This window comes from Anas acuta, chromosome 19 (genome assembly GCF_963932015.1).
Source record: "Anas acuta chromosome 19, bAnaAcu1.1, whole genome shotgun sequence".
Taxonomy (NCBI): Eukaryota; Metazoa; Chordata; class Aves; order Anseriformes; family Anatidae; genus Anas; species Anas acuta.
In genome coordinates, this window is record NC_088997.1 from 961,295 (window position 1) to 984,818 (window position 23,524).

General features: G+C 41.5%; 4 protein-coding genes across 8 annotated transcripts in view; 1 reads left to right on the forward strand and 3 right to left on the reverse strand.

Moving 5' to 3' along the window:
• Positions 1-592: 592 nt before the first annotated feature.
• TNFAIP1 (TNF alpha induced protein 1) lies at positions 593-14,306 on the reverse strand. 4 transcript variants are annotated; one of them, XM_068656001.1, is made up of 7 exons: positions 14,175-14,306; positions 12,184-12,525; positions 10,090-10,259; positions 8,775-8,864; positions 8,618-8,670; positions 5,984-6,179; positions 593-5,808 (listed from the first exon to the last, which is right to left on the reverse strand). In XM_068656001.1, the coding sequence occupies exons 2-7, from the start codon at positions 12,398-12,400 to the stop codon at positions 5,590-5,592; spliced, it is 945 nt and encodes a 314-aa protein (XP_068512102.1). In that variant the 5' UTR covers positions 12,401-12,525; positions 14,175-14,306; the 3' UTR covers positions 593-5,589. The 4 variants fall into 4 exon arrangements, with proteins under 4 accessions (XP_068512102.1, XP_068512105.1, XP_068512103.1 ...); XM_068656004.1 differs by lacking the exon at positions 14,175-14,306 and adding an exon at positions 13,794-13,997; XM_068656002.1 differs by lacking the exon at positions 14,175-14,306 and adding an exon at positions 13,616-13,997.
• On the forward strand, positions 14,284-16,085 carry IFT20 (intraflagellar transport 20). Its single transcript, XM_068656006.1, has 4 exons — positions 14,284-14,499; positions 14,585-14,670; positions 15,044-15,147; positions 15,631-16,085. Exons 1-4 carry the CDS (start codon positions 14,373-14,375, stop codon positions 15,710-15,712), a joined length of 399 nt encoding a protein of 132 aa, XP_068512107.1. The 5' UTR covers positions 14,284-14,372; the 3' UTR covers positions 15,713-16,085.
• A 716-nt stretch (positions 16,086-16,801) lies between these two features.
• Positions 16,802-19,512, reverse strand: TMEM97 (transmembrane protein 97). Its single transcript, XM_068656005.1, has 3 exons — positions 19,201-19,512; positions 18,217-18,361; positions 16,802-17,705 (listed from the first exon to the last, which is right to left on the reverse strand). Exons 1-3 carry the CDS (start codon positions 19,321-19,323, stop codon positions 17,455-17,457), a joined length of 519 nt encoding a protein of 172 aa, XP_068512106.1. The 5' UTR covers positions 19,324-19,512; the 3' UTR covers positions 16,802-17,454.
• A 1,379-nt stretch (positions 19,513-20,891) lies between these two features.
• NLK (nemo like kinase) overlaps positions 20,892-23,524 on the reverse strand; it is a 46,871-nt gene continuing 44,238 nt past the window's right edge. Inside the window, exons 11-12 of one of the 2 annotated variants that reach the window (XM_068655999.1) lie at positions 23,293-23,386; positions 20,892-22,721 (exon numbers count right to left, since the gene is read on the reverse strand). In XM_068655999.1, the coding sequence (XP_068512100.1) occupies positions 22,667-22,721; positions 23,293-23,386 (149 nt within the window). In that variant the 3' untranslated portion in view covers positions 20,892-22,666. Of the gene's footprint in view, positions 22,722-23,286; positions 23,387-23,524 lie in introns of both variants that reach the window. The other variant, XM_068656000.1, reaches the window with a different exon arrangement.

Genomic DNA, 23,524 nt, shown 5'->3' on the forward strand with positions numbered 1-23,524 from the left:
CCGAGCCCGGCACTCGCCGGCCCTCAGCTAAGAAGTGAGGTAACAGCAGCACAGAGAACAGCTGAACACTCACAGGTAAGATTAATTACACTGATTAATTACACTGGCAACCCCACAAACACACCTACTGCAGAACAGAGGCTGAATCTCTGGCTCCCTGGGTCAGCCAAGAAAGGTTCAAGACTCCCAAAACACAGGCTAGGTTACTTGTGTGGTAATATAAGTTGTGTGTAACTCTTAATGTAAGATCGATTTTCTCTGCAATTCTTATTAAAAACTCAAGTTTATTCCATGAACGTGAAAAAACAACATTGCTAACCAGTGGTTTTACAATTAAAGGAAAAGCCCACAAAGTCGAAGCCAGTTGCCTGCAGGGCACCTCTGAGCACACTGGTGCCTCCTGTAAAACTGCAGCCTGCAGGGCATGGGCACAAAGTGGTGGTAGATCCATGCAATACAAAAGCCATTTGCAGGTCCAGTATTTCTGTGTTCCAGGAATCCTAACTGCTTGGTGAGGATCAATAACTAAAATGCAGAACGAAAGTGCAGAGACCAACATGACAAATAAGAAATTTCTTACACTGGAGAAAAATCAAGGAAGACAAAATATAACACTTTATTAAAAACTGGTGTTCCATTTCCATTTACTGCACCGATAAAACACCTTATTCAATAGTTAATATGGTTAACTGCATTAATTATTTTATTCATAAGACTGACCTTTAAAAGTTAGACAAAAATAAAACAAAGCCTGATGCTATAAGAAAACAGCTTGATCACAGAATGAGTTTAAACAACAATAGTATTTACTACCCTCTGGATACAAAATCTTATAGAAAACCAAAGTGCTTTATTATTATGAAACAAACTAAACTTCAGCATCCCTCTGAGTTAGGGGAGGGTCTTACCCCCATTTTACTACAGAGGAGGAAAAATTATGCACATACAGAAAAACTGACTTACTGTATGTCATCAAGTTAGTGGCAAAGCTGGAAACAGAGGTCGTGCCCCCTCATCCCTTAATAAAACCTCAGTTATCCCAACAGAACGGATGGTATGAGATTTGGCTGTTAAGGTTTCATGCCAAGGATTGTCAGAGGATATAATCTAATTGTGTAAGAAGGGCTCCTGGGCCAGGCACATTCTGTTAAGGTATACCTCATCAGTATTTCTAAGAGTAAATTATGTCTGAAAATTTAAAACCAAATAAAATCTAACCAAAACCACAAGGAGCATTGCCTGTTCCAAGCAGAAGGCTGTTTTTCAATAACAGCACGATATCAGTCTCTTCAGTGCCCTCCAAGCTTCGGTCAGCTTTTTTTTTTTTCCCTTTAATTTTTAACCAAGAATTGTAAGAGATAAAAAGTCATCAGAATGGAATGTTACAATAGGATAAATGTCTCCCATTCCAAAAACTAAATGTCAAGGTGAAGGTTAAACATTTAGTTTTGTCTTGGCATTTATCAAACAGTTGGAGACTGCTACCCTGCAGAGCTCTCTCTTTTGATGTTATTGCCTAATTAACACTGATATTGAAGAACTGTTTAACATAAGATACTCACTCAAGGCACCAAGTCTCCTTCTCTGTTGAAAGGCTAAGGCTGTTTTTCAATATGTTAGGACCTCATTAGAGAAACACACAACCCTTTATTACAGTGCTGTGTACAGATGTCAGTTACTGTTTTCTGTTCATACTCTCAGTCTGCTAATACTATATCTGAATGTGCAAAAGTTCACTTAAATTCAAAGCAAAGAGGACAGCGAGGTTACCGATGAGGCAAAAAGGCATTTCTTCCTCCTAAAGGCTACTTTAAATTCACAGTCACATCAGTAAACACATCCACTGGTGATGGTTTATGTAGGAGGCCATTACAAGTCTCTTACTTTGCAGACATAAATGCATATAATTAGAAATCTATATTGTCTTAATGGTGATCATAATTTATGATATTTAAAGCCAGCAGAGAAAATTCTTAGGAAGCACAGCTGTTTGCTCTAGAAGTGGACAGCTTACTACAAACAAGCAAATGCTGCATTTCAAAGCTGCATTAGCCTTTTCAGTGCTGCTTTTTCTCCATTCTATGAGGTTGTAAAAATGAATGTGTTCTTGTCAACAGAACATATACCCTGCAACTAGGTAAAGGAAGATTAAGATGAGAATATAAAGCGTTAAAAGTTCTCAGAACCTGGCAGACTGTGCAATCAATACGCCATGATTTTGGTGGAACAGACATTCAATTAACATTCAGTATGAGAGCAGTTTCAGATAGGCAGGACTCTTAAGAGAACATAAAGTGGTCTGTATTACTTGCATTAGAAAAAAAAGTTTGACCTCTGAACTGTGTTGAGTGATGGCAGCATCCATGTCTACATTTAGACTTTGAGACTTCATGCAACTTACCCAATTCTGTAACCCATCGGGTAAGAAATAACCCAGGACACTCCACATTGTATCAGGAACACCCAAGCACTGCAGCCCTACCTAGGAAGGGGATCTCTAATAGTACAATCATTTAGCCGTGTGCAAGTGTCCCACAACATACCTATGCAGAGGATTTCCTGTTGTTCTCCTATTCCTGATCTGTCCACCAGTGGAGGGAACTATAGGACTGTTAGTAAAATCCAACCACAAATATTTATCTAGGATCTCTCAGCCACATCCTGAAAATCTTATCAGGACAAAAACCAAGAACGTGGTTTTAAAATGTCTTTTAAATAGACAAAGCTTCAGTGTTTATAAAATCAGATTATTACTAAGTAAAGCTAACAGCCTGTCAGTGTTCTGGCTACAGTGGCCAAACACTATTTAAAATCATTCCAGTTTTATTCATAACTTAATCTAAAAGCAGATGTTTTGCAACCAGTACTAACTGGGAGTAGAAAAGGAAGAATGAATGGCAATGAGGGAAGGTGGTGAAATGACAAGGATATCTGTAATCATTTAAAAAAAAAAAAAACAAAACCCAAAAAACAAAAACATAACTGCTTACAGTTGTGATATTCCACATTCCTCAAAGAGGAAGAAGTTATTTTACACTTTTTAAGAGGGTTCTCATAACACCAGGTGGTTCGCAAAAAGGTTTGTTTTAAAAATTAATCTAAATTCAAACCAGAAATTAGTTCTTGTTGGCTATCGGATACAGGGAAAAGAAAACTTGCTAAATCAAAACAGAAGCTTTTCTCTGCTGCTTGCGGCATAGTCTTTCACAGTTTGAATCAATCTCTTAGGGAATACTGGGAGTACAGAACTCAATCACGGAATGAAAGCATCTGGACCTGCAGACTGACTGGGCACTCCCGTTCTTTCACATCCTCCTTCCCAAACCTGAACTTCCAAGAGAGAAGAGGTGCAAAGATGATGTTTTTCTGCTTATAACTTCTTCTAAACAATTTTGCAAGGCTACCAGCATCATTTACTTAACCTGCTAACATTCACTATTACAGTAGCATGAAAAAAATAATCATTTGCCAAGAAATAGAATGCCATTTAAAATTCGTATTTGTGGCACATCTTATTTGTTGCAAGATGGGAAAAAAGTACAGGAGAAAAAAATGAAGCTGTTAAGTACAGAAAAAAGACCTATCAGTACAGCCTCTGCTGGTAGCTTCAAAGCACCACCACAATTTAATTTAAATATCAGTGAAGGAAAAAAAAAAAAAAAAAGGGAAAAAAATCCACACCACACTTTAGCACAATTAAAGAAGAAAAAGTCTTTGTCAAAACTAATCTCAGCAGCTGTATTTTCACAGGCAGAATAGAAAAATGAGCTGGAAAGCAACAATTTGCAGAAAGCAATATAAAAAGAAAAGAGGTTTTTAGAGTTTTAGAGAGGCCTTTCACAAAAAAGGCAGGTGCATTACTGTGGCAACACTGCTTCCTGAATGCCTTTCACAGAGTCCCGGCTAGGCAATAAAAACCCTGGAAGCTTGCAGCCATTAGTGTTTTCTTACCAAGTGTCAACAATTTCATTTTCAAAAGCCTAATTGAATGGAAATCACTATTTGGTTCCCTCCCCTGCTTCTGTTACTACCAAGCCATCTACCATCGTAGTTTTAGTTATGACTTCACTGTATTTGCTTGACTTTTGCATTAATTTGCTTTAAAACATATAAACATTTGGCACTGGTCAAAGGAGCTCAAGACTAACCACTGTGGAATCTGAAGATTCCCTATTCACGTACAATAGAAAGAAATAAAAGCCACTGACACATATCCATAGGTGCCAATGAGCAACCACCAAGTAGTAACCATTTAAGTGGTGAAATTTGAATCTGCAACCTACACCTGAAACATACAATCAAACATTTAAGACATCAGCGACTTTCCACACTAAACTTGAAACTGGATTTCCAGAGACCCAAATTGCAGAACAGCCTTGACTCCAGTCGTTTCAGCAGTCGTTTAAAATTAGCGCCCAGCCAAGCACTCAGAATAAAGCTGACATACCAGTTTAAAATTCAGTATAAACCATCTCTCCCCTTTGTACACAACCTCTTGCAGTTTTATGCTAGAACAAGATTTTTATGACTATTCTTCTCTCTCCACTTCAACTTCTATAGTCTAGAAGTGATTCAGAGAACAAAACTTAAATTCACTCTTCAGTACGTGAATATTACCTACCACTACAAATATTTAGTCTGTGCTTCCCCAGTCACTGAGATTTTTTCCCTGTTGCTTGAGAAATTGGACATCAAATAGCACTTTTGGGCTACAGGAGCAAAACTTATTCTGCAGACTGAGATTGGTTCCATAAACAGGGTTATGGCATCACATTCCTCAACACTGCCAACCTTGCCACAATCTATTTCTGAAGTTTTCTAACCAGATAAAAGTTTCTTCCTTTTCACCATACCTATTTCTCCAGCTCCCCCGACAAGTTATTCCATGTATAAGTCTTTTAAATTTTCTCATTTTCACATGACTCTACTCTTACCTTTTCAGAAGAGCTTGCCTTAGAATTCATGACTTTTAAAGACAGCTATTTTGGAACACAATCTTTTGTATGTGCATTGGGGAAAAAACAGGTGGAAGATATTGCACATGCAGTGCATCTGACTATTGGGTAGCTAGACATTTCATCCAAGGGTTATCAGATGTAGTGTTTATTAAAAGTAGTCATGTTTGAGTTCTGTCTGCCCCCTCTTCAGTATCTTGATTTAGGAACAGGAAGTTCCATTCCACCAAACCCTAAGATGACAGATATCTGGAAAAAGATTTTCAAATCACACCATCTCACTCAGAAAAGAGTACTTCTCACAGGAAGTAAGATATCTGGCAAGTCATCAGATTTAAAAAAGCAACCACAGACTGTCAGAATCAGTGTTTCAGATTCCACTCCTCAAGTCTCATGAAAAGGGGGCCAGTCTGTATTTAAAAAACACGGTGCAAAACAAACATATTAGTTCTCAGAGCCCTTGGCCTTTAGTGTTGCTTTGTGTGTACAAATGCCCATTTGCATCTCTAGGGAGACAAGAAGCCAAATGAAGATCAGTCCACAGAGTCTAACCGTCCCCTCCCTACTTCCTGATCTCCCTCAAAGAATATTGATACAAGCCTCGAAACCAAACCCTTTCTCCTTGACTGATATGCTAGTGGCCCAGCTGACGGTCATCATAGGTGCTGTATCTCTTCACATGGATTCGGCGCACTCGGTCACGAAGTTCAAAACCATCATCGTCCTCACTATGAGAGGCCTGGCTTCGGCTCCTGCTTGTTGCTTCCAGCAGAGAGTTGTCAGGAACCCGTGGTGTTTCATACAGTAAGACGTTTAGAGTTTCTTCATAAATTCGTGCCTCGGGGAATTCAACCTGCAAAAAACAACAGATGTCCTTCTCCTGATCTATACATGGTAATGTGACAGGAACACATGCCCATAAGTAAGAAGATACATACACACAGTAAAAAAAAGGCACGCACTATGAAAAGAGTAAAATAATTGTAAATGGGAAAGATGAGCAAAACAGTTGTATCCCAAACCAATACCTTGGTTTGCTTCTTCTCTGTGGCATACACTATAGAGGTACAACAGACTTCAGCAAGTTTCCGACCCTGTCCGTAGAAAGACCAGCAGCAGATTTCATCCCCTATGACATCCTTAATGAAAAGAACTCTGCCGTTGAATCGGAGAGAGAGCTTGTCAAACAGTTCTATGTTCTTCAGCAAGTTGTCATCTGAATTACTGAAACCAAAAAAAAAAAAAGGGAATAAAGTTTTTGTATTTTTTCAACTGGCTATCTACGATATTTATATACCTATTCCACCAGAGCTTTAAGCATTGATCTGACTGCAGAATACAAGCAGTGACTCACTGCCATATGCTGCCAAGAAAAGAGAGGGTAATAGCCATCTTCAGATACAAATAAGATGCTCCTGATCCCCAACAGCACGCACATCAGCCTGTAGAGGTTAAGCTACATAATCAATAACAACAGCAGTTTTCCTAATCATTACATCAACTTTCTCTTGATTTAAAGCTGAAGGTGATTAGATCAAATGCTAACTGCAGTTCTGTTTAGCTTAGCAACAGCAAAAGTCTAAAGAGTCAATGTGGTCAAAGGCCAGCCAAAAAGGATGGTGTTCTGCATGTAAGACAAGTGATACCTTATACAAATTTATAGGGTGAATAAACTATTTAGGAAATGAAGTTTTGTTGACAATCAGCAAAATTTAGGATCTTATGTACTTTTCAAAGCAAGATCTAGATGTTCTGAAGACAATAAAATACAGTGTTGTAGCTTTAAAAATAAAGTAAAGCTACCAGAATGCTACCTGTAAAATTTAAACTGTTACTCAAATAATAACATCATGACCAACGTCCAAAAAATTAAAAGCATTACTCCTCTGATAATAGCTTGAATCCAGCTCTACCAGAAGTTTGTACTCAGTGCCCCTTTCTGTCTCATTTTATAGGTGACTGGGAATTACATGCAGTTATGTGGAAGCTATTGAACATATTGTCTAGACAACAAAGCTAACTTTACTACCTTTAACGGTAAAATTCCTTACTCATTGGACCCAGAAGCTCAAGGTTTGCACCTTGCTGCCAAGGATTTACCCAGAGGAATGAAATCATACTGTTTCATGCAGTATCTTAACTTTTGCAAGCAGTCCTGGAAGGCTAGGAGATGCTTGTGAAACCAGACACTGTTAATATGAACAGCCAACTGGGCTCTCCATAAAATACTTAGTCCGAGATGTACTTCTGTTCAGATCTAACTCAAAAAAGCACGATGTACAACCTGACACAGTCTTCAGCTGTCAAGAATCACTTGATAAAGCAATCTGGGATTCCACCGCCAACAAATCCCAGGTTTTATCAAGTGCAGTACTTTATCAAGTGTGGAAAAAAATTTAGAAGTCTTCATCCATTTATGTTATTAGACTACACTGACAAAGTAACTAAGAAAACTCATAATGATGAATAGGAAGAACAGAAGGAGAAAACTTTTGCTTGCTAGCCGCCAGCATAGAATTTTAAATAACAATTCCTCATTTAAACACCATCAAGGCATGAAGATTCATGTGGAAGGAATAATTAGAACCCTACAGCTAGTTGAGAAACCAACACCTCCTGGTATCGGTTCTGTTGCTCTCATTGCTAGCATGTTTACATTTCCAGACCCACGGTGACTAATATGCTATTCTGCACTTGCTTAGCATCACTGCCATAAACTAAAGGGTAACACCGTGAGGAACGCAGGATGACTGGCAGATACAGAATGCAGTTAGCTGAAAAACAGGCTGCTCTTCAGCACTCCCTCAGGTAGCATTTCCCGACTACCTGAAATTTCATGATCAGAATCCATTTCTCTGACAGACAGACAATCAGTTTGTCCAGAGAAAAAAAGCTTCCAAGATTGCATGTTAGATTGAAAAGGCTGAAATTGAGGATTCTGCATAGCATAAAGAATTACTCACATCACTTCAATGACTGGTTTGGGAAAATCCAGATCCATTCCAATAGCATCATAACAAAGGGATCATGATAGTTAAACCATAAAACTAAATAAATAATGCTACTTAATACAGGAGGAAAGCCAGTAAATTCTTGCACTGTCCCCATCTGGGTTGTTCCTGAACAGAACAGATGCTTTACTCTGTAGCCAAATAATTAATTCATCTAGAGGCACTGGAGGAGATGGAACATCGAGAATTTCTGTAGTTCAGGGTAAAAGAGTGCTGGAATAGGTACATGCAGACTCAAAAGGAAAGCTAAACTGAAGAGCGAGGGATCACAGCTGCATTAGCTGTGCACTGCAGAGGTAACACCCTGGTAACAGCTTGCACTGCATTACCTAAGTTACACCTAGTTTCAGCCAACATTAATAGTCTCATCATTCTCATCTCTTATCCCTCCTCTCTGCTCGTTTTCATGCACAGACCTCTAGCACAACTGATCTTCATGCTACAGTTCAGATACAGTTTGTCATCTCCCCCAGCCCCATTTTAGATAAATTTCAACCAAAAATAATTGCACTCAAATTCACAGAACAGCATGGTTGTGAGCTAAGTAAACAAAAAAAAAAAAATACAAGTTCAGCTGTATCACGTCTTCCTCCACTCCCATAGTTAAAGGTAAAATTTCCCGTAACAGTGGGGGGGAAAAAAGTGACGTACCTGGTGTAAGAGTATTTGTTGTTGCTTCTATTATAGAGCAGCTTAACAACGGGCTATTGGGAGAGGAAGAAAAAAAAGCAGAAGAGTTAAGTTTTGTCTTTGAATAAATTTAGCAAGCATTCGGTTTCTCAGTGGATAGTTGTGGAAAAGCAGTTACTTTCATTGATGATTCTATCAGTCTTTCTTCTTCTTTTGGAGATGTGATAATAGGGATGTTACAGACAGGTTCATACAAGTCTTTCTTGTCCTGTTTAAAAAAAGAAAAAAAGGAGAGGAAATGAACTCAAAGAGATAAATGCTAAAACTAACATCTGCTGCTGCTCTCCCTTCCAAACCCTCCAGCCATGTTCCCAGACCCTGTGATGCAAAGGAAAAGCTCTGTGTTGCCATAGGAACCACACAGCATTACCTTGATCTGCAACCCAGAAATACAGCTGAGAGATTTCCTATTCCCAGAAGGCAACAGTGATTGAAATATTGGGATGCAGGTGGATGTCCTTCTTAGCTATAGCAAGGACTCTGAGCTCAAGTCATATCTGGTTTAAGTGGGTTTATTATTCTACCCTTTTTTGAAGAAAAGGATAGTATGAGTTTGCAGTAGTTTTAATCAACTCAAAACACTGCGGTATGTAAGAGTATCACCCATTATGAACTGAACATTTGGCAAGAACAGCATGTCACCAAAACGGACTTCAGCCCCCTGTGATACAAAAGCAACAATCAAGAGCGTGTGGTACAGCCTGTGACTCCAGATTCCTCATGTAGCAAATTAAGGAGAGCTCAATAGCTAATAGGAAAGCTTTAGAACATTTTGTTTTTAGACAAAACATTTTAAATTCCAAACCAAAAGGAAAATTGTCAGCGAACCTTTGCATTTATTTCAGCGGATACAAGAAGCATATTGAACATAATGAGAGATTTTTGTCGTGCAAAAAATATCATTAATCTTAAGATTATGAAATAATATCTATTATATCTGGGCTAACCTTATTAAAAAACTGGCAAAACAAGCTGATTTCAGTCAGCTGAACTTGAACTTCTAGAGACTAGTGAAGTGAATAAAGCCAACATGGGCTTACGTATCTGCAATGCCTAGTAATAAAAGAATAGAAAGCAAAGTCCTTAAAGTAATGAGTGCTTACCAGATCAATCTTTTTCTCCATTAAGATTTAAACTTAGAAAAAACATGAAGTTACTTGAACGGGTGCTGCTTATAAGCACTATCTAATCGGAAGCGACATAACTTGCAGGACTTTTAGACAAATCCCATAAGATCTTTTAAAACACACATTCAAAACAGCCATGTTTATTCTAAAGATCTCACTTGACTCTGCTGTTTCATTTTTGCTACGTTACTTTGTCTATCTACAACTGGATGCATCTCTAAGGCCATGAAACTCTCGTGTTGTCTACAGGAATTTTTATAAGCAATGCACACACCAAAAATTTTACAGGCTACTTCTACTTCTTACCTGCAGGGCTGCCTGGCACATGTCCACTAAGCCTTGAATGAGATAATACTTGGCTTCTGCCATCAGCTCTTTGATCTCCTGCCTGTGTTTTGGAAGTGCAATTGTGTCATCTCGGAGATAGTTTAAAATTGTTCCAAAGTGCTTCCCACAGCGGTCTATAAGGATCCAACCTGAAAAATAACCATCAAGACATTTCAATGACCTCAACACTAGGAGGCAAGAAAAAGCTGCTCAGAAAGGTTGACTAAGCCTACTGCTTCCTGAACTCCACGATATTCTTCCCATTTCGTTCAGTGGAAGTCTTTATCGACTTTCAGCAAATTGAAGTTGGCTACAGAACAGAACCCAACTGTGGAACCATTCTTTTGGTACCTCCTATGTTCTCACTACTTGCCAGCATGCCAGAAGAAGAGCCTCAAACTAGAACTACTTAGCTTGCTATCACTAGGCATTAAAACAATGCAGCAGGCCCATGACCATCGATCAGGCAGTGTGCTGCCGGACCAACGTTATTTTCTGTGCTTCATCTTTTCTGTATTATGTTTTGATTAAAGGAGTGGACCTTTACAACTACCAAATGAAGTCATTAGTTTACATCTATTTAACTGGCTGACTGAGCATTTCAAGCCTTAAAAGCAATATTTATTGTTAGGTAGGTTGCTAGTTCTATTTAGACACTTGTATTCCTAGCAAAATGGAGGTGTGCTGTGTTTGGGAATAGATGTAAGAGCTGTTGCTACAGTGTAATGCTGAGCAATTCAAAACTTACCAGTAAGAAAGCCAAGGAAAGACTAGAATAGAGAACTCAAGAACGTTTGCAACAAATTAGACTGGGTCTAAGTTTTGCGGCCTAATTAGAAGGATTTGGCAGTTTTCCCACCATATCTTCTCCTGCTCAGAGTTAAAGAGAAGTGTTCCAAAGATGCTAAAAGGTAGGCTAGCCCAAAAAAAAACACTGTAAAAACTCATTGTTCTAGTTTCCAAACAGAAGGAAAGAACAGGACAGGGGTAGATCAGTAGAGAGCAGAGGAGGGATGCAGCACAGGAAACAGGAGTAGACAGTTTTTGCAGTTCCAAACATCCCTGAAGTGACGCTCGCTAGCAAACAGGATGTCTGACTTTCTGGCAAACAATAGCAGTGGAGGACATACATAGGCAGAGGTCTTAATACAGTGCCAAATCCTTTTCCATAGTGTGGAAGGCAGGCAAAAAAAAAAAAAAAAAAAAAAAAAAAAATTATATATATATATATATATATATATATATATATATATATATATATATATATATATATATATATTTGGGGACCTAAGCATAGAAGACAACATTGGGAAGATGGCTAACCCACCGCTAGTCTCCAGCTGCAGCTGTCTGAAGACGAGCAGAAGAGCTTTCACCGCTGAGCATTTGGAAACCACTAGAGGCTAAGTACTTGGCATCTTCTCTGAACTTCCCCACAGTGCCCTGATTCCTAAGGTACCATTTTTACCTGAAGTACTATGGAGCGGGAAGTTAAAATATTCATATCCACTGCTGACAAATACTACTTCTCTTAATTGTCCTACTCTCTATTATGATTTTTTCTGCTGCCAATACTCGTTATCCAGCAGGAGGTAACATAATACTTGCCTGATGGCCAAATACCACTGCACCATTGTCAGCCACAAGCAGAACATGCTGCTGGGAAGGGTAAAAAAAAAAAAAAGTCTTCAACACAGCAAGCAAGGCTGTCCTGAGTTTTAATGCTGAAAACTGAATCTCCCCTCCCTACAGACATTTCGATTAATGCCACTGCACAACACCACGTAAATGACAACCCACATGCTGTCTGTTCAGTCCTGATAACAACATCAACAATCTGCATACCAACTGCGATTGCAGGAAAGAGAACCAGTCCTTCCGCTCGTTAATTTTAGTAATGAAAGAACACGTTTTTATAACGCACAGAGGATCGTTACAGCCAATGGGATGTGGCCACCTAATGTTCCACGTTATTTTTGGAATACATCTTTCACAGGGCATAGTCTTAACATATCTGAAAAACAAAACCCAGTTGTTTTACAGAATTCTCAGTAACAGAAGACATTCCTGTACCTTCCTTGTCCGTGAGCACTTCCATTCTGCCGCTGAACATGGCCTTCAGCATCGTGTCGTGCCTGGTCAGTACCTGCACTGTAGTGTAGTACAAGGAGCCCCCGACGTTTAGCCGCACGTACTTGTTACCGAGGCTGCCTCCTTTGAAGCTGCAAGCTTTGGGCTTGGGCCCTGCAGCTGGACAAAGGGTGGTGGTTAGACACGTGTCTCCCGACATCTCCTTCTGTAGGTAGATGACAACCCTGCAGAGCGTGGGCTTGATGGACTCCGCCGTGATTGGTGACGAGTCACAAGTCACTGGGGGAGGACGGTGAGGCCACAACAGTCACGACCACCGGAGCCCTGAAACACAAATGTAAGATCAACACAAAAGCCCATAACATCCATTAAGAAACAAAACCATGAAGTCCATGTTAAAGAAGAGACAAATTCAGGAGACTCCTAAACACACATCCACACAGATTCTGACAAAACAAGATCTAGGCGTTTTTCAAACAGCTCGCACAGCGCTGCGGTGGCTGCTCAGCACCACGCAGCCAAGTTACGACCACATCACTGTGAGCAAGGTCAGGGTAACTTGTCTGGACTTCCTGTTGTTCAGGCTCCAGCCAACACCACAATCACCACACAATACTGCAGCCCAAGCTGACACGCTGGATGGAATTCAGCTCCCTCTCAACTTCCTGAAAGAACGTAACTTTTTTGTGCAGATCTGAAGCAGGATGGAAGAACTCATGGCAGTGCCTTAAGCACTTCTGATATCCGCTGCAGCTGAACTGCAGGCATTTACAGAGCCTGCAGCAGCCTCTTCCCCAAACGCCTTGCCAGTGAAACTCTCCAATACAACTTTCTGTTTCCTGACAACTCCTTTCATTCAAAGCTTTTTTCCTCCATCCTGGAAAAACAGTCAATGTAATTTTAATTTTTTATTATTTTTAGGCCCATCCCACCCTCAAAGTACGGCCACTATTTGGAATATCTGTTTCAGTTAAAAGCCATATATTCACTGCTTCTGTCTCTCCTCTGTCTCACTACACTTATCGTTCCATCAAAGATGAGCTCAGATTGGAAACAAACAGAATAAAATTCAGCCTAACAGGTGGGATCTGAAGTTCTTTAATTGGGAAAGTAAAAATACAACCTCCTTCCTCATCTATCCTTCTTTTTAATAACTCTTGTTCTCAAAAGCATTTTGCTGTTTCTTTGTTTTTTGTTAAAACTATTTCAGACTACAAATATTTCCTCCCTTCTCTGTTCCATGACTGTAGGACATGAGTAATCTTTTATAAATAAATACAATAACCTGTACATTTGCTAATCTGCTAAGGATGTTACTGTTCTTCCTGCATCCTTCTTCCTTCTCACCCCACCTCAGCTTTCAGCGTGGTACAAACCCTGCGACTTGTTACCATGCGTACAGCAAGTTATTTACCAGCTTCAGGTGTATCTTCAAATTGCAAGAGATCTTAATAACTACTGAACATGGAACAATATCTAAAATAGCATTATTCTGCAACTCCCCATTCCGTTACTGTAACGAAGCAAACACTCCGGACAAAACACATCCTGCAACAAGCAGCAGACACCGAGCAGAGCACCCGGACACTGACAGCACCAGTTGTAGCACCACGCGAGGACAGTTTGTCTGTAAATGCTTTAAGCGGGCTCCCGCTAGCTGTGACCGAGCGCACCGACCGTAGCCGCAGGCTCCGTCCTGCCGCCGACCAGGCGAGGCTTTGCCCGGTTACCCCCAGCAGGCCCGCAGCAGGGAGCCGAGCCCGGCAGCGCTGTGCGGGGAGCCCCCCCCCGCGGCACCCGCGGCACCTGCGACGGGCGGACACCGAGAGGGGCTCAGGGGTTCAACACCCGGCAGCGCTCCGGTACCGCGGGCAGGGAACGCTCCGAGCGCCGCCGCCGCCTCCCCGCCGCGCTGAGGGGGCCCCGCCGGGCCCGGCCCCGCTCCCGCTCCCGCTCCGGGCCCCGCCGCTCACCCGCCCGCGGCCGCCCCGCGCCGCGCCCCGCTCAGTTCCGCCGGCGGCCCGGAAACGCGTCCGGGCCCGGCCCCGGCCCCGCCACCGCCCCCAGCTCCCGGCGGGCCCCGCGGCCACCGCGCGCTGCGGCCGTGGCAGCCGGGGCCGGGAGGGGGCCGGGAGGGGGCCGGGAGGGGCCGGGGGGGGCCCGGCGGGGCCATGGCGCAGGCGGCGCTGGGCGCGGCGGGGCTGCACTTTGACGAGCTGAACAAACTGCGCGTCCTGCAGCCCGAGGTGGCGCAGCAGACGGCGCAGCTCCGCGAGGAGTGCAAGGCCTTCGTGGACAGTAAGTGCCCCCACACCCCCCTCAAACCCCCCCCGGCACCCTGCGGCGCCGCGCTCCCCTCACGGCCCTGCCCTGTCCCCGGCAGGGATCGCGGAGTTCCAGAAGACGGTGGGCGGCCTGATCGAGCTGGTGGACCAGCTGGCCAAGGCTGCGGAAAGCGAGAAGATGAAGGTGAGCACAGGAGGGCACCGGGCGGGCACCGCGGCCTGAGGGGCGCTGAGGGGAACGCCCGGAGGCCCGGCGGGTACCGCGGCACGGCCCCAACAGCCCCGCTGTGCCCCGGTTGCTTCGTTCTGTATTTCTACGTGGCACCAAGCGGTATCTCTTTCCTCGTGTCACTGTGGAAGCAGAAATGAGGTCTCCAATGCCTCGATCTGCCCAACCACCACAGGGACTGCCTGCCTGCTCCGCCTGTGTTTATCATTATGATGCCCCCTTTTTTGCTAGCGTGGCTGAAACGCTTCAAAATCAACATGCTGGTAGTGAAAGGGGTTAAAAAAAAGTATCTGTGTACAACAACATCACTGAACGTCTGTTTTGACAGGCCATTGGCGCACGAAACTTGCTGAAGTCTATAGCAAAGCAGAGGGAAGCTCAGGAGCAGCAACTTCAGGCTCTAATAGCTGAGAAAAAGATGCAGTTGGAAAGGTGAGCTTTCTATTAAATACTTCTTAGGCATTGATTTAACGGCTTGAAAAGAAAGCAGTGTAATACATGAGAAATGGCTCAGTTCCACAGACTGGAAAGTTGTTCTGGCTGTCTGTGCTTGGCTGCAGGACGCTGTCTGAAAAGGGCCTGTCTGCAGGGGCGTCCTGCACAGAGCACACACAGAACGAAGCAGGGCTGTTTGTGTGGTGAACATCAGGCCCTGACTGCCACTTCCTGAGAGTTCATTTCTAATTGATTTGTACAGCAAAAAGAACAAAGGTGGCCTGAGCTCATGAAGAAATGAATAAAAGTAACAGAGTGCCACGTGTCTGACTTCTAAAGACAGCTTAGAACTGCAGAGTCTTAATTCATGCTACCATTGCTTTAACGATGACTTACATGCCTAGCCTAAGCTTCCTTTACCTCAGACAAATGGGCCTTGTGCTAAACCATCAGCTGGTAACATTTTATATTCTCTTTCAGGTACCGAATAGAGTATGAGACTCTGTGTAAGATTGAAGCGGACCAGAATGAATTCATTGACCAATTCATTTTTCAGAAATAGAAGACTTTAAGATTAAAAAACAAACAAAAAAAAACCACCTAATTTGGAGCATTCCAGAATCTTGGGAATTTCAAAAATATGCAATTTTTCACTGTGTATGAATGAATAGATGGTTTGTACAAATGAAAGTGTCTCTTAACACAGTGTGAAATACACTAAAAGTGGCAATAAGGAGGGCTTTCTAACAGATGTAAAGACTGTTCTGTCCTTTAATTTTTATAAAAATTTTTGTACAGTTAATATTTCAAATTATAGTTGAATTAATACTACTTCTACTGTTCCTATGTTAATGTCTCACTTTTTGAAGTGTACAGCTCTTTCAGAGAAATTGAGAAATAAATTATTGTTTTTGGACTTTCTGGGTATACCAGAATTAGTTGTTCCTGCTGTGTTATTTTCTGAGCTGAACAGTTTACAACTCCCTGGATAGTCATTGTGAAGAATTTCCTATATGTAGTAATTTCCATGTTTATAACAACACACAACAGAGAGAAACAGCAGTAACTTTTACCTGTATTGACCAGATTATTTTTCTATCTAGTTAGTTTGTTTTTCTTAGACATAACAGAAGTGATCTATTACAGATACACAAAAAGTAATTAGAAAATATAGCAGAATTTTAGATTGAACTCTGAAACTCATCCATGCAGGTAGCGATATTAGAGTAGAATATTTTCATGAGCATTTCAACTATAGAACTTCAAACTGTTGAGCCAAACCCTTCTAAGTGTATACTGGCACCAGGAGCATGTAAAAATCTAAATATGAATGTGACATTTAAAAACTGAATGCCCGTGATTTAAATGTGATATAAAATCAAGCCTCATGTTGAAGTGCCAATAGATGCATTTTGTATCTCATCTTGCCTTATATTTTTTGCACGAGTCTCCAAATGTCACTTATAGATCTGATTGAGAACTTAAATAAAACCTAAGTTCCCTTTGGTCATTTCCTTCGCAAGATTAAAGGCAATGTGGATGTGTTTAGTTATTTCCATACCAGAAGTGATTTCACAGAAGACAAAAGTTTACAAATCCTTGTTTAAAATTTTCTGAAGTACTTGAAAATCCTCTAGGAAGAAAATCCTCATTGTCAAACAAAATTAATTTTAATTCAGAAATCCAGATTTTGGCACATTATCGCTGGCCAGACGTTTGCAATTAATCAAAATTACAGCGGAGGAAGAGAAGGTGAAATTTTAAATGAAGGGATGAGAAAGGTAAGGATTGTTACATGATTTGAAATGCTTCAAAAGTTGCAGAGAAAAAGATTATAGCTTTGCAAATTTGTATGTAATCAGTTACGGATTTTGTAGGATATGTTCTTAGAAGACAGATTTCTTACTGAAGTCCTCTTGGAAAAAGGCAAGTTGAAAGAAAAGTGTCAGCTGCAGTTTCCACCCCCCACACGTCCCCATCACACAGTTACACATCAAATGGTTAAAAGTTCGTTTTCCCAATACAAAAGTACCACACAGAATCGATACTGGGAGCAGAGCTGCTGGGTCCCTTAAGCTACGCACAGCCCAGGCACCACACGGAGCTGCCACTTCAGGCTTCTGCCAAAGCTGCTCCTGATTAAAGGAGAGCTGTAAACTCAAGCCAATTCGAACTTTTCTTGCGGGAGCCTGATGCTCTGGTGAGAGGCGTTGCACTGACAACACGAGACAGGTGTTCATCCCAGAGGACTAGGGGCTGAATCAAAACAAGTATGAATGTTGTGCATCCAACTTTTACAGCAGACTACTTCCTCTTCCTTTTCTCCACTTGGTTGTACTGGGGGCTGTACAGCATGGTGAAAAGAATCAGAAGTGGTATCAGCAAGTAAGGGATGTATATAGATAGCAGAATTAGGCGTTCCTGTTGTGTCCGAGGACCCAAGTGCTCAGACTTTGAGAAATCATGAAAAAGGATGTGAGCAAGGATGGCAACCAAAGATGTAGCTACATGTGTGGAGTATATAATTGCAGGAGTCCTTATCCATTTGCAACCACCTGTATGGAAGCAAAAAAGAAAACTATTTTAAAAGTTTTGAAACAAGCTGAATTTGGTGACTTTAAAATCAGCAGTATTATCTGTATCTATCACAGGACAACCATAAGCCATACCAAAAATGTACTAGAAAATAAGTACTGGTAGCAACCCAGAGAAATAATTAAAGCTTTCATGACTAAAACATCACATGCTCATTCTAAATTTCCACACAGTTAGAAGTGGTGAGTACACAAGCACGATCCAGAGCTTCGCTGACATTGGTAGCTTGCCAGATGTTAATTGTCGGTGCTGGTTTCACATAAGTGACTGCTGCTGTAAAGGGTCTGTAGTCTATAGTATTTATTTCTGACAGGGCTTCTTCTACTCTTTCTCAGATGAAATTTGCCATGAAAATAGCACTCCATGGGTTATGTCCCTATAATCACTTAAGACTGATAAAACTGTGCCTGCAGCCAAAAAGCACTACGCATAAATGCTGCACAGGACATTTTCTTACACTTTTATACCAACCTTTTATGAAGGCGTATGCTGCAATGGGAAAGAAAGGCATTTGTAGGAAGGCTTCACAATACATAAATGCCTTAAACCACTCTGGGGGCTGCATCATCATGGGATCTCGAAAGGTGACTGCATACCACTCTAACAACTCCATCAGCTTAAGAGAAAAGAACAAAGCTGCAGATTAATACACTGAGTATCAATGGCACAAGGAAAAAAATAGTTTTTGGAAAGCAATCGGCACAATTTCCTACCAAAACAAGACCAAAATCACAACAAAGCTGCACGTTGGCATCAGCAGATAGGAACGAACTCTTGCCTCTCCCTCCTGCCCCTGGCAGTGCCCATCCAGGGGGCTCAGCAGCTCCCCGGGGGTGGCCGGGGGCAGCTGCCCCAGCCGGGCCCCCAGCGCCTGGCAGCGTGCGGGGCTGGCGGCTCCCTGCACTGCCCCAGTCTGATGGAGGCATCGGGGCTTGGGGAGCTGCAGTTGGTTTCCATGACAGAAATGTAAGCTCCAGCACGGCTTTAAGTTGGACTTTGAACAGAGAGACATGTATTGAGGTTTGCTGGTTAACTATTAATTAGAAATGGTTTCTCTAATGAACTAATTGTACAGAACAGCAAAAATCAAATGCTCTAAATGTAAAGCTCGTGGGAAGGTACCGCACTCATCCTGATAGCACGGGTCAAACCACTCATCTTCTATTCATCTACCATTTCAATTGTCTTCCACAACGTTATTCAAAACCCAGCAAGGCAGAATTTTTTCCTAACCAACGTGGCTGTCGGCCTGCCTGCTCCCACGTGGCAGTGACAGCTCCCCTGTGTTTCCAGCAGGCCGCTGCGAGACCAGAGCTCGGCAGCCCCCAGTGCCGGGTGACAGGAGCCCAGCAGCCCCAGTGACAGGTTCCCAGACCCAGCAGCACCAAATCACCGGACCCAGCAGCTCCCAGTGCCCCCCTCCCCCCCCCCCCAGGACCCCCGGGCCCGACTCACGCTGCGCGGGTAGAGGCCTGCGGCGGGCAGCAGCGGCTGCAGGTCGATGAGCAGCGTGATGGGGACGTGCGACACGAAGTAGAGCGCGAAGAGCCGCTCCGCGCACCGCCACCACCCGGCCATCGCCTCACGGACCCGCCCCGGCACGGCCCGCGGCGGAAGCGGCGAGCGGAGGCCGGGAGGAGGCCGGGGGGGGGGGGGGCGGAAGCAGCCGAGCCCCGCGGGCTGAGGGCTGGAGCCCCCCGCCCGCTGCTGGAGGCTGGGGGAGCTGCAGGCGGCCCCTGAGCGCTGCCCGGGGCTCGCTTGGTGGTGCTGTGGCTGCGGGCACCGCCGGGCCGGGGCCGTCCGCACGGAGCGCAGGGGGGGAGCTGCCCCTGCCCGCAGCCCCCCGCTCCCACTGATGAAGGCCACAAAGGGCTCTACTCACTCCCAAGCTGGATTGCAGAAGTAGGCAGTTTTCCATGAAATTAGAATTTTTTAAAATTCTTCTGTCAGGTATAAAGAAGAGGTAGGTACTCTGTTACCGAAATAAAGCATAAACAAGATTATTAGAAAAATCGCTAGCCAGTAACCATTACAACTATCTGTTCTGGTAAGCATTCATAGCCTCGTGGTAGCGCAAACAGCAAGTCCCAAAATTGTCTTTGGCAGAAGCTCTCTCACTTTCATTGTAATCAGCTTACATTAAAAATGTAAAATGCAGTAGAGGCTACTGAAAACATTAGCCTAGCTTTTTTGTTGTTGGTGGTAGCTACGTGCACACAATTTTACTAACACATTTGTGCCAATTGTGCCAGTTTTAAACTACTCATTCTGCACGGTGCCCTGCCCACATTCATACCAAGATACCCCGGAAGGTAAATGTTCAAAAAGACATCTTACTCTTAATGCATTTAAGAACAAAATTAACTCATGAGCCTCTAGCGATGAGCTCAAAAACATACACTGATGAACAAAGAAAACTTCACTAATTGTACCATTTATGCACTCATACCCTAACAAAACTGTGTGTCAAAATGCAAAGATCCAACAAACGAACTGTATGTACCTTTGTTTCCTAGTCTTATGCTGAAGGAGAATCTAACAAACAGAATAAAAAATGGCAGTGAATGAACAAAAACTAGTTCAGCAATTGACAGCCATGAAGCAATAATGACACCAGCATCACCAGTTCTAAAACATGTTAAAACTTATCTCGTAAGCGTATGAAGACGGGGAAGAAGAGGCATGTACCTGAGTCCTGGTACCTGTGGCACCCCTGGGAAGGCAGCCCACGCTAAGAAGGCTTATCCTCCTTGTGTCACTTCAGTTCTTATGAGGTCTTGAGGCTTTAACTACACAGTTCCATTTGTTTAAACAAGTCATACACATAAAACACGAACATTTTTATTCATATTGTTGCAACACCACTGCATGTTGGATTGTTTCCATTTCGAGTATAGAAAAGATAAAAGCATTTGCACTGTAAAAAATGTCACAAACTTTGCAAATAGAGTAAAATCTACACTTGCATGGATGGCTTTCAACCTCTCAAGTGCCAGTAAGTTGCTTGTTTTCATTTAATCAGCAAGTTTTGCCCTTATCCAGGATCAATTTTAAAGAGTAAATGAATATCATTAAAGTCACATATATGTGCATATATATGCGTGTACGCAGATGCGTGTGTAAAGAAATCAAAACCATGCCCGAAACAAGATGTTATAAACTCTTTTTACTTGTATTCTTTTAGACAGCATTTAATCAAGATTGTAACAATCGAATCTTAAATAAAGGTAGGAGATGAGACAGGAAATAAAGATAACACACTTCTTTTTCAAATGTCACATTTAATGTTTTCACCACTGTACTTCAAATCTACATTTTACAAAGTGACCAGCAAGTGTGCCACATTAACTGACCAACCTCTGAGATTTTACCTTTCATACCAGTGTCTTCTTGGGCTCTTTTAATTAAACACGTTTCTCATTCAAGTGAATTGAAATGCTTCAGTTGGTTTTATTCTCAGGAGCCTCATAAAAAACAAAGATATTGCACCATCTTTGTTCAGTTATTCAATGTTTGTCTCTTTCACAGCAAATAATTACTTCATTGAAGTTAAAACTTCCAAACATAACTTACTAATAGTCTCCAATTTCAGCTCAGATCACTCGTTGAAAATACTCTGCTAAATACAGATAACTTACAATAACTTTAACAGTTAATTGTCCATAACAAACACCATGGTTTTTCTCCAGACCAATGTTCAAATTTTAAGACCACCCTTTAATATTTCTTTGTACAGGTGAAAAACAGTCTTCAATTTTCTAGTCTTGTTTTAAATATAAAAGTTGGAAGGGACATTCAAGTTTCAAGTCTCCACACTGAACTTAAAAAAAAAAAAATCATGTGGAGGTAAACAAACCAAGTTGTATACTCCAGGAGGTAGAGGCCTTCAATTTGTGTTCATATATACATATGCACAGAATTCAGTGTTCCAACAGAAAAAGAATTAGCCAAAAAGTAATAAAAGTTATTTACTACTGTGACATTTCAAGACTTCCACAGCTTTGCCTAAAGACACAAACACAATTAACATAATTCCCTATGTGCTTTTTTTTCCTTTCCTTTTTTTTTCTCTCAACTGTCCAGTGCAGGAAAAAATTCTCACAAAATTTCACAGACCTAAAATGTGCAAGCTAGTTTCTCTCTATACAGCAATGATGTCAGGGATCTCTGAAATTAGCCCATAAATGGAATTATTTACACACATAGAAGATGCATGCTGGGGGGTTTTTATGTAAGAAAGAGCAGAAAAAACTTCTAATAAAAATAGATTAAATATATATATATATTTATACTGGGTAAGGAAACAGAAGTTTAGTCTCTCCTAGTCACAAACTCATTCTCTCTACTCACAACATCTGATTTTAGAACAGCACACATCACCATCACAGCTCTAGTGAGAAGCTATTTATAGATTGGATCACCAGGTGACATGCCCACCTACCGTGGTCACTGTCATCTGACATGACTTCATGATTGGTCGCAGTCAAGTTTTCTGTATTCCTTAGTTTTAGAAAACCCCAAATCTTCAGGAATGGCTCAATATCAAAATGTATGTCTATCTTTTTGTACAAGCTCTCTTTGATTAAAAAAAGAAAAGAAAAAAAAAAGAAAAAAAGAAAAAAAATCCTTCCCAAATTTGGTTCAATTCTGTTTGTTCTGAGCTGAGCCATCACAGCTGCACTAGAATTCATAAAACACGTGCAACTCTGGGTAAAATATTTTCTTCTAAAAGCACAACCACTTTACAAGATTAAAAGTCTAGTACATTTCTAAATATTATTCATATTGTACAAGTAGTGGTTGTTAATTTAAAACTTCATTAGTAAAATTACAGTACAAGCATGATTAACCTCCAGAATTGCAAATCCCAGACTCCAGTGGAAAGCTACATTACATCTTCAGTAGTATATTATCTTCCACTTTACTCCCAAACCAGTGGAGATGGCGGCATCTCAGACGGTTGAGCAACTGTGGAACTAGAATGCAATTGACACAGAAAATCAGTGTTCATTTGCAAAAGCTAATAGACAAGAAAGTTAATGCTTGACCAGTAAGCAAACATTTCAAGTAAGCGAACATTTCATCCCCTCCCCACACCCCCCAAAGAACAAAACAAAACAAACAAAAAAGACCAACAGGTAACAACACTGACAATGACTATTTCAGTATACTTTATCTACTTACTTCCTTAACGATACTTTAGCTATAATTGTCATTCACTTCAATGTTTTTACAGTGCAATTTTACAATCAGAACTCAACTTTTCAATCCAAATTTTTAGTCTTGACTACTGTAATTTTCTGTATTTACAAAAATATTACTCAAAACCTTTACACATTTTATTTGAATTCTAAGTATTCATATAATCTAAGTGTTCGAACAGTTATTTTAAAAATGTAACTACACGTATGCTTAAGGCATTTTTTGCAGAATTTATCTATGGACCTCTCTTATCCTCGGAAACTCAAAACAAAAACATTATGGATGTATGAATTCTGTATTAATAATAAATGTGAATTAATATCAGATGTGATTACATACAGTTACCTAATAAAGCTCTTAAAAGCAGCAGACTGAGGGTTGATGCAGAGAGGTACTCTGTTTCCTTTCTGCTGTTCCAAAATGAACTGATGAATTATTTCTGTAAATAGGAGAAAAATAAAAAAAAAAAACAACAGACTATTAGATTAAAGCTTTGTGCTTCAGTTAAATGAAACACAGACTGGAGGAAACTAAAGCTTCCTTCACCAAAAGTACATGTTAGTAAGGATAAAAGAAC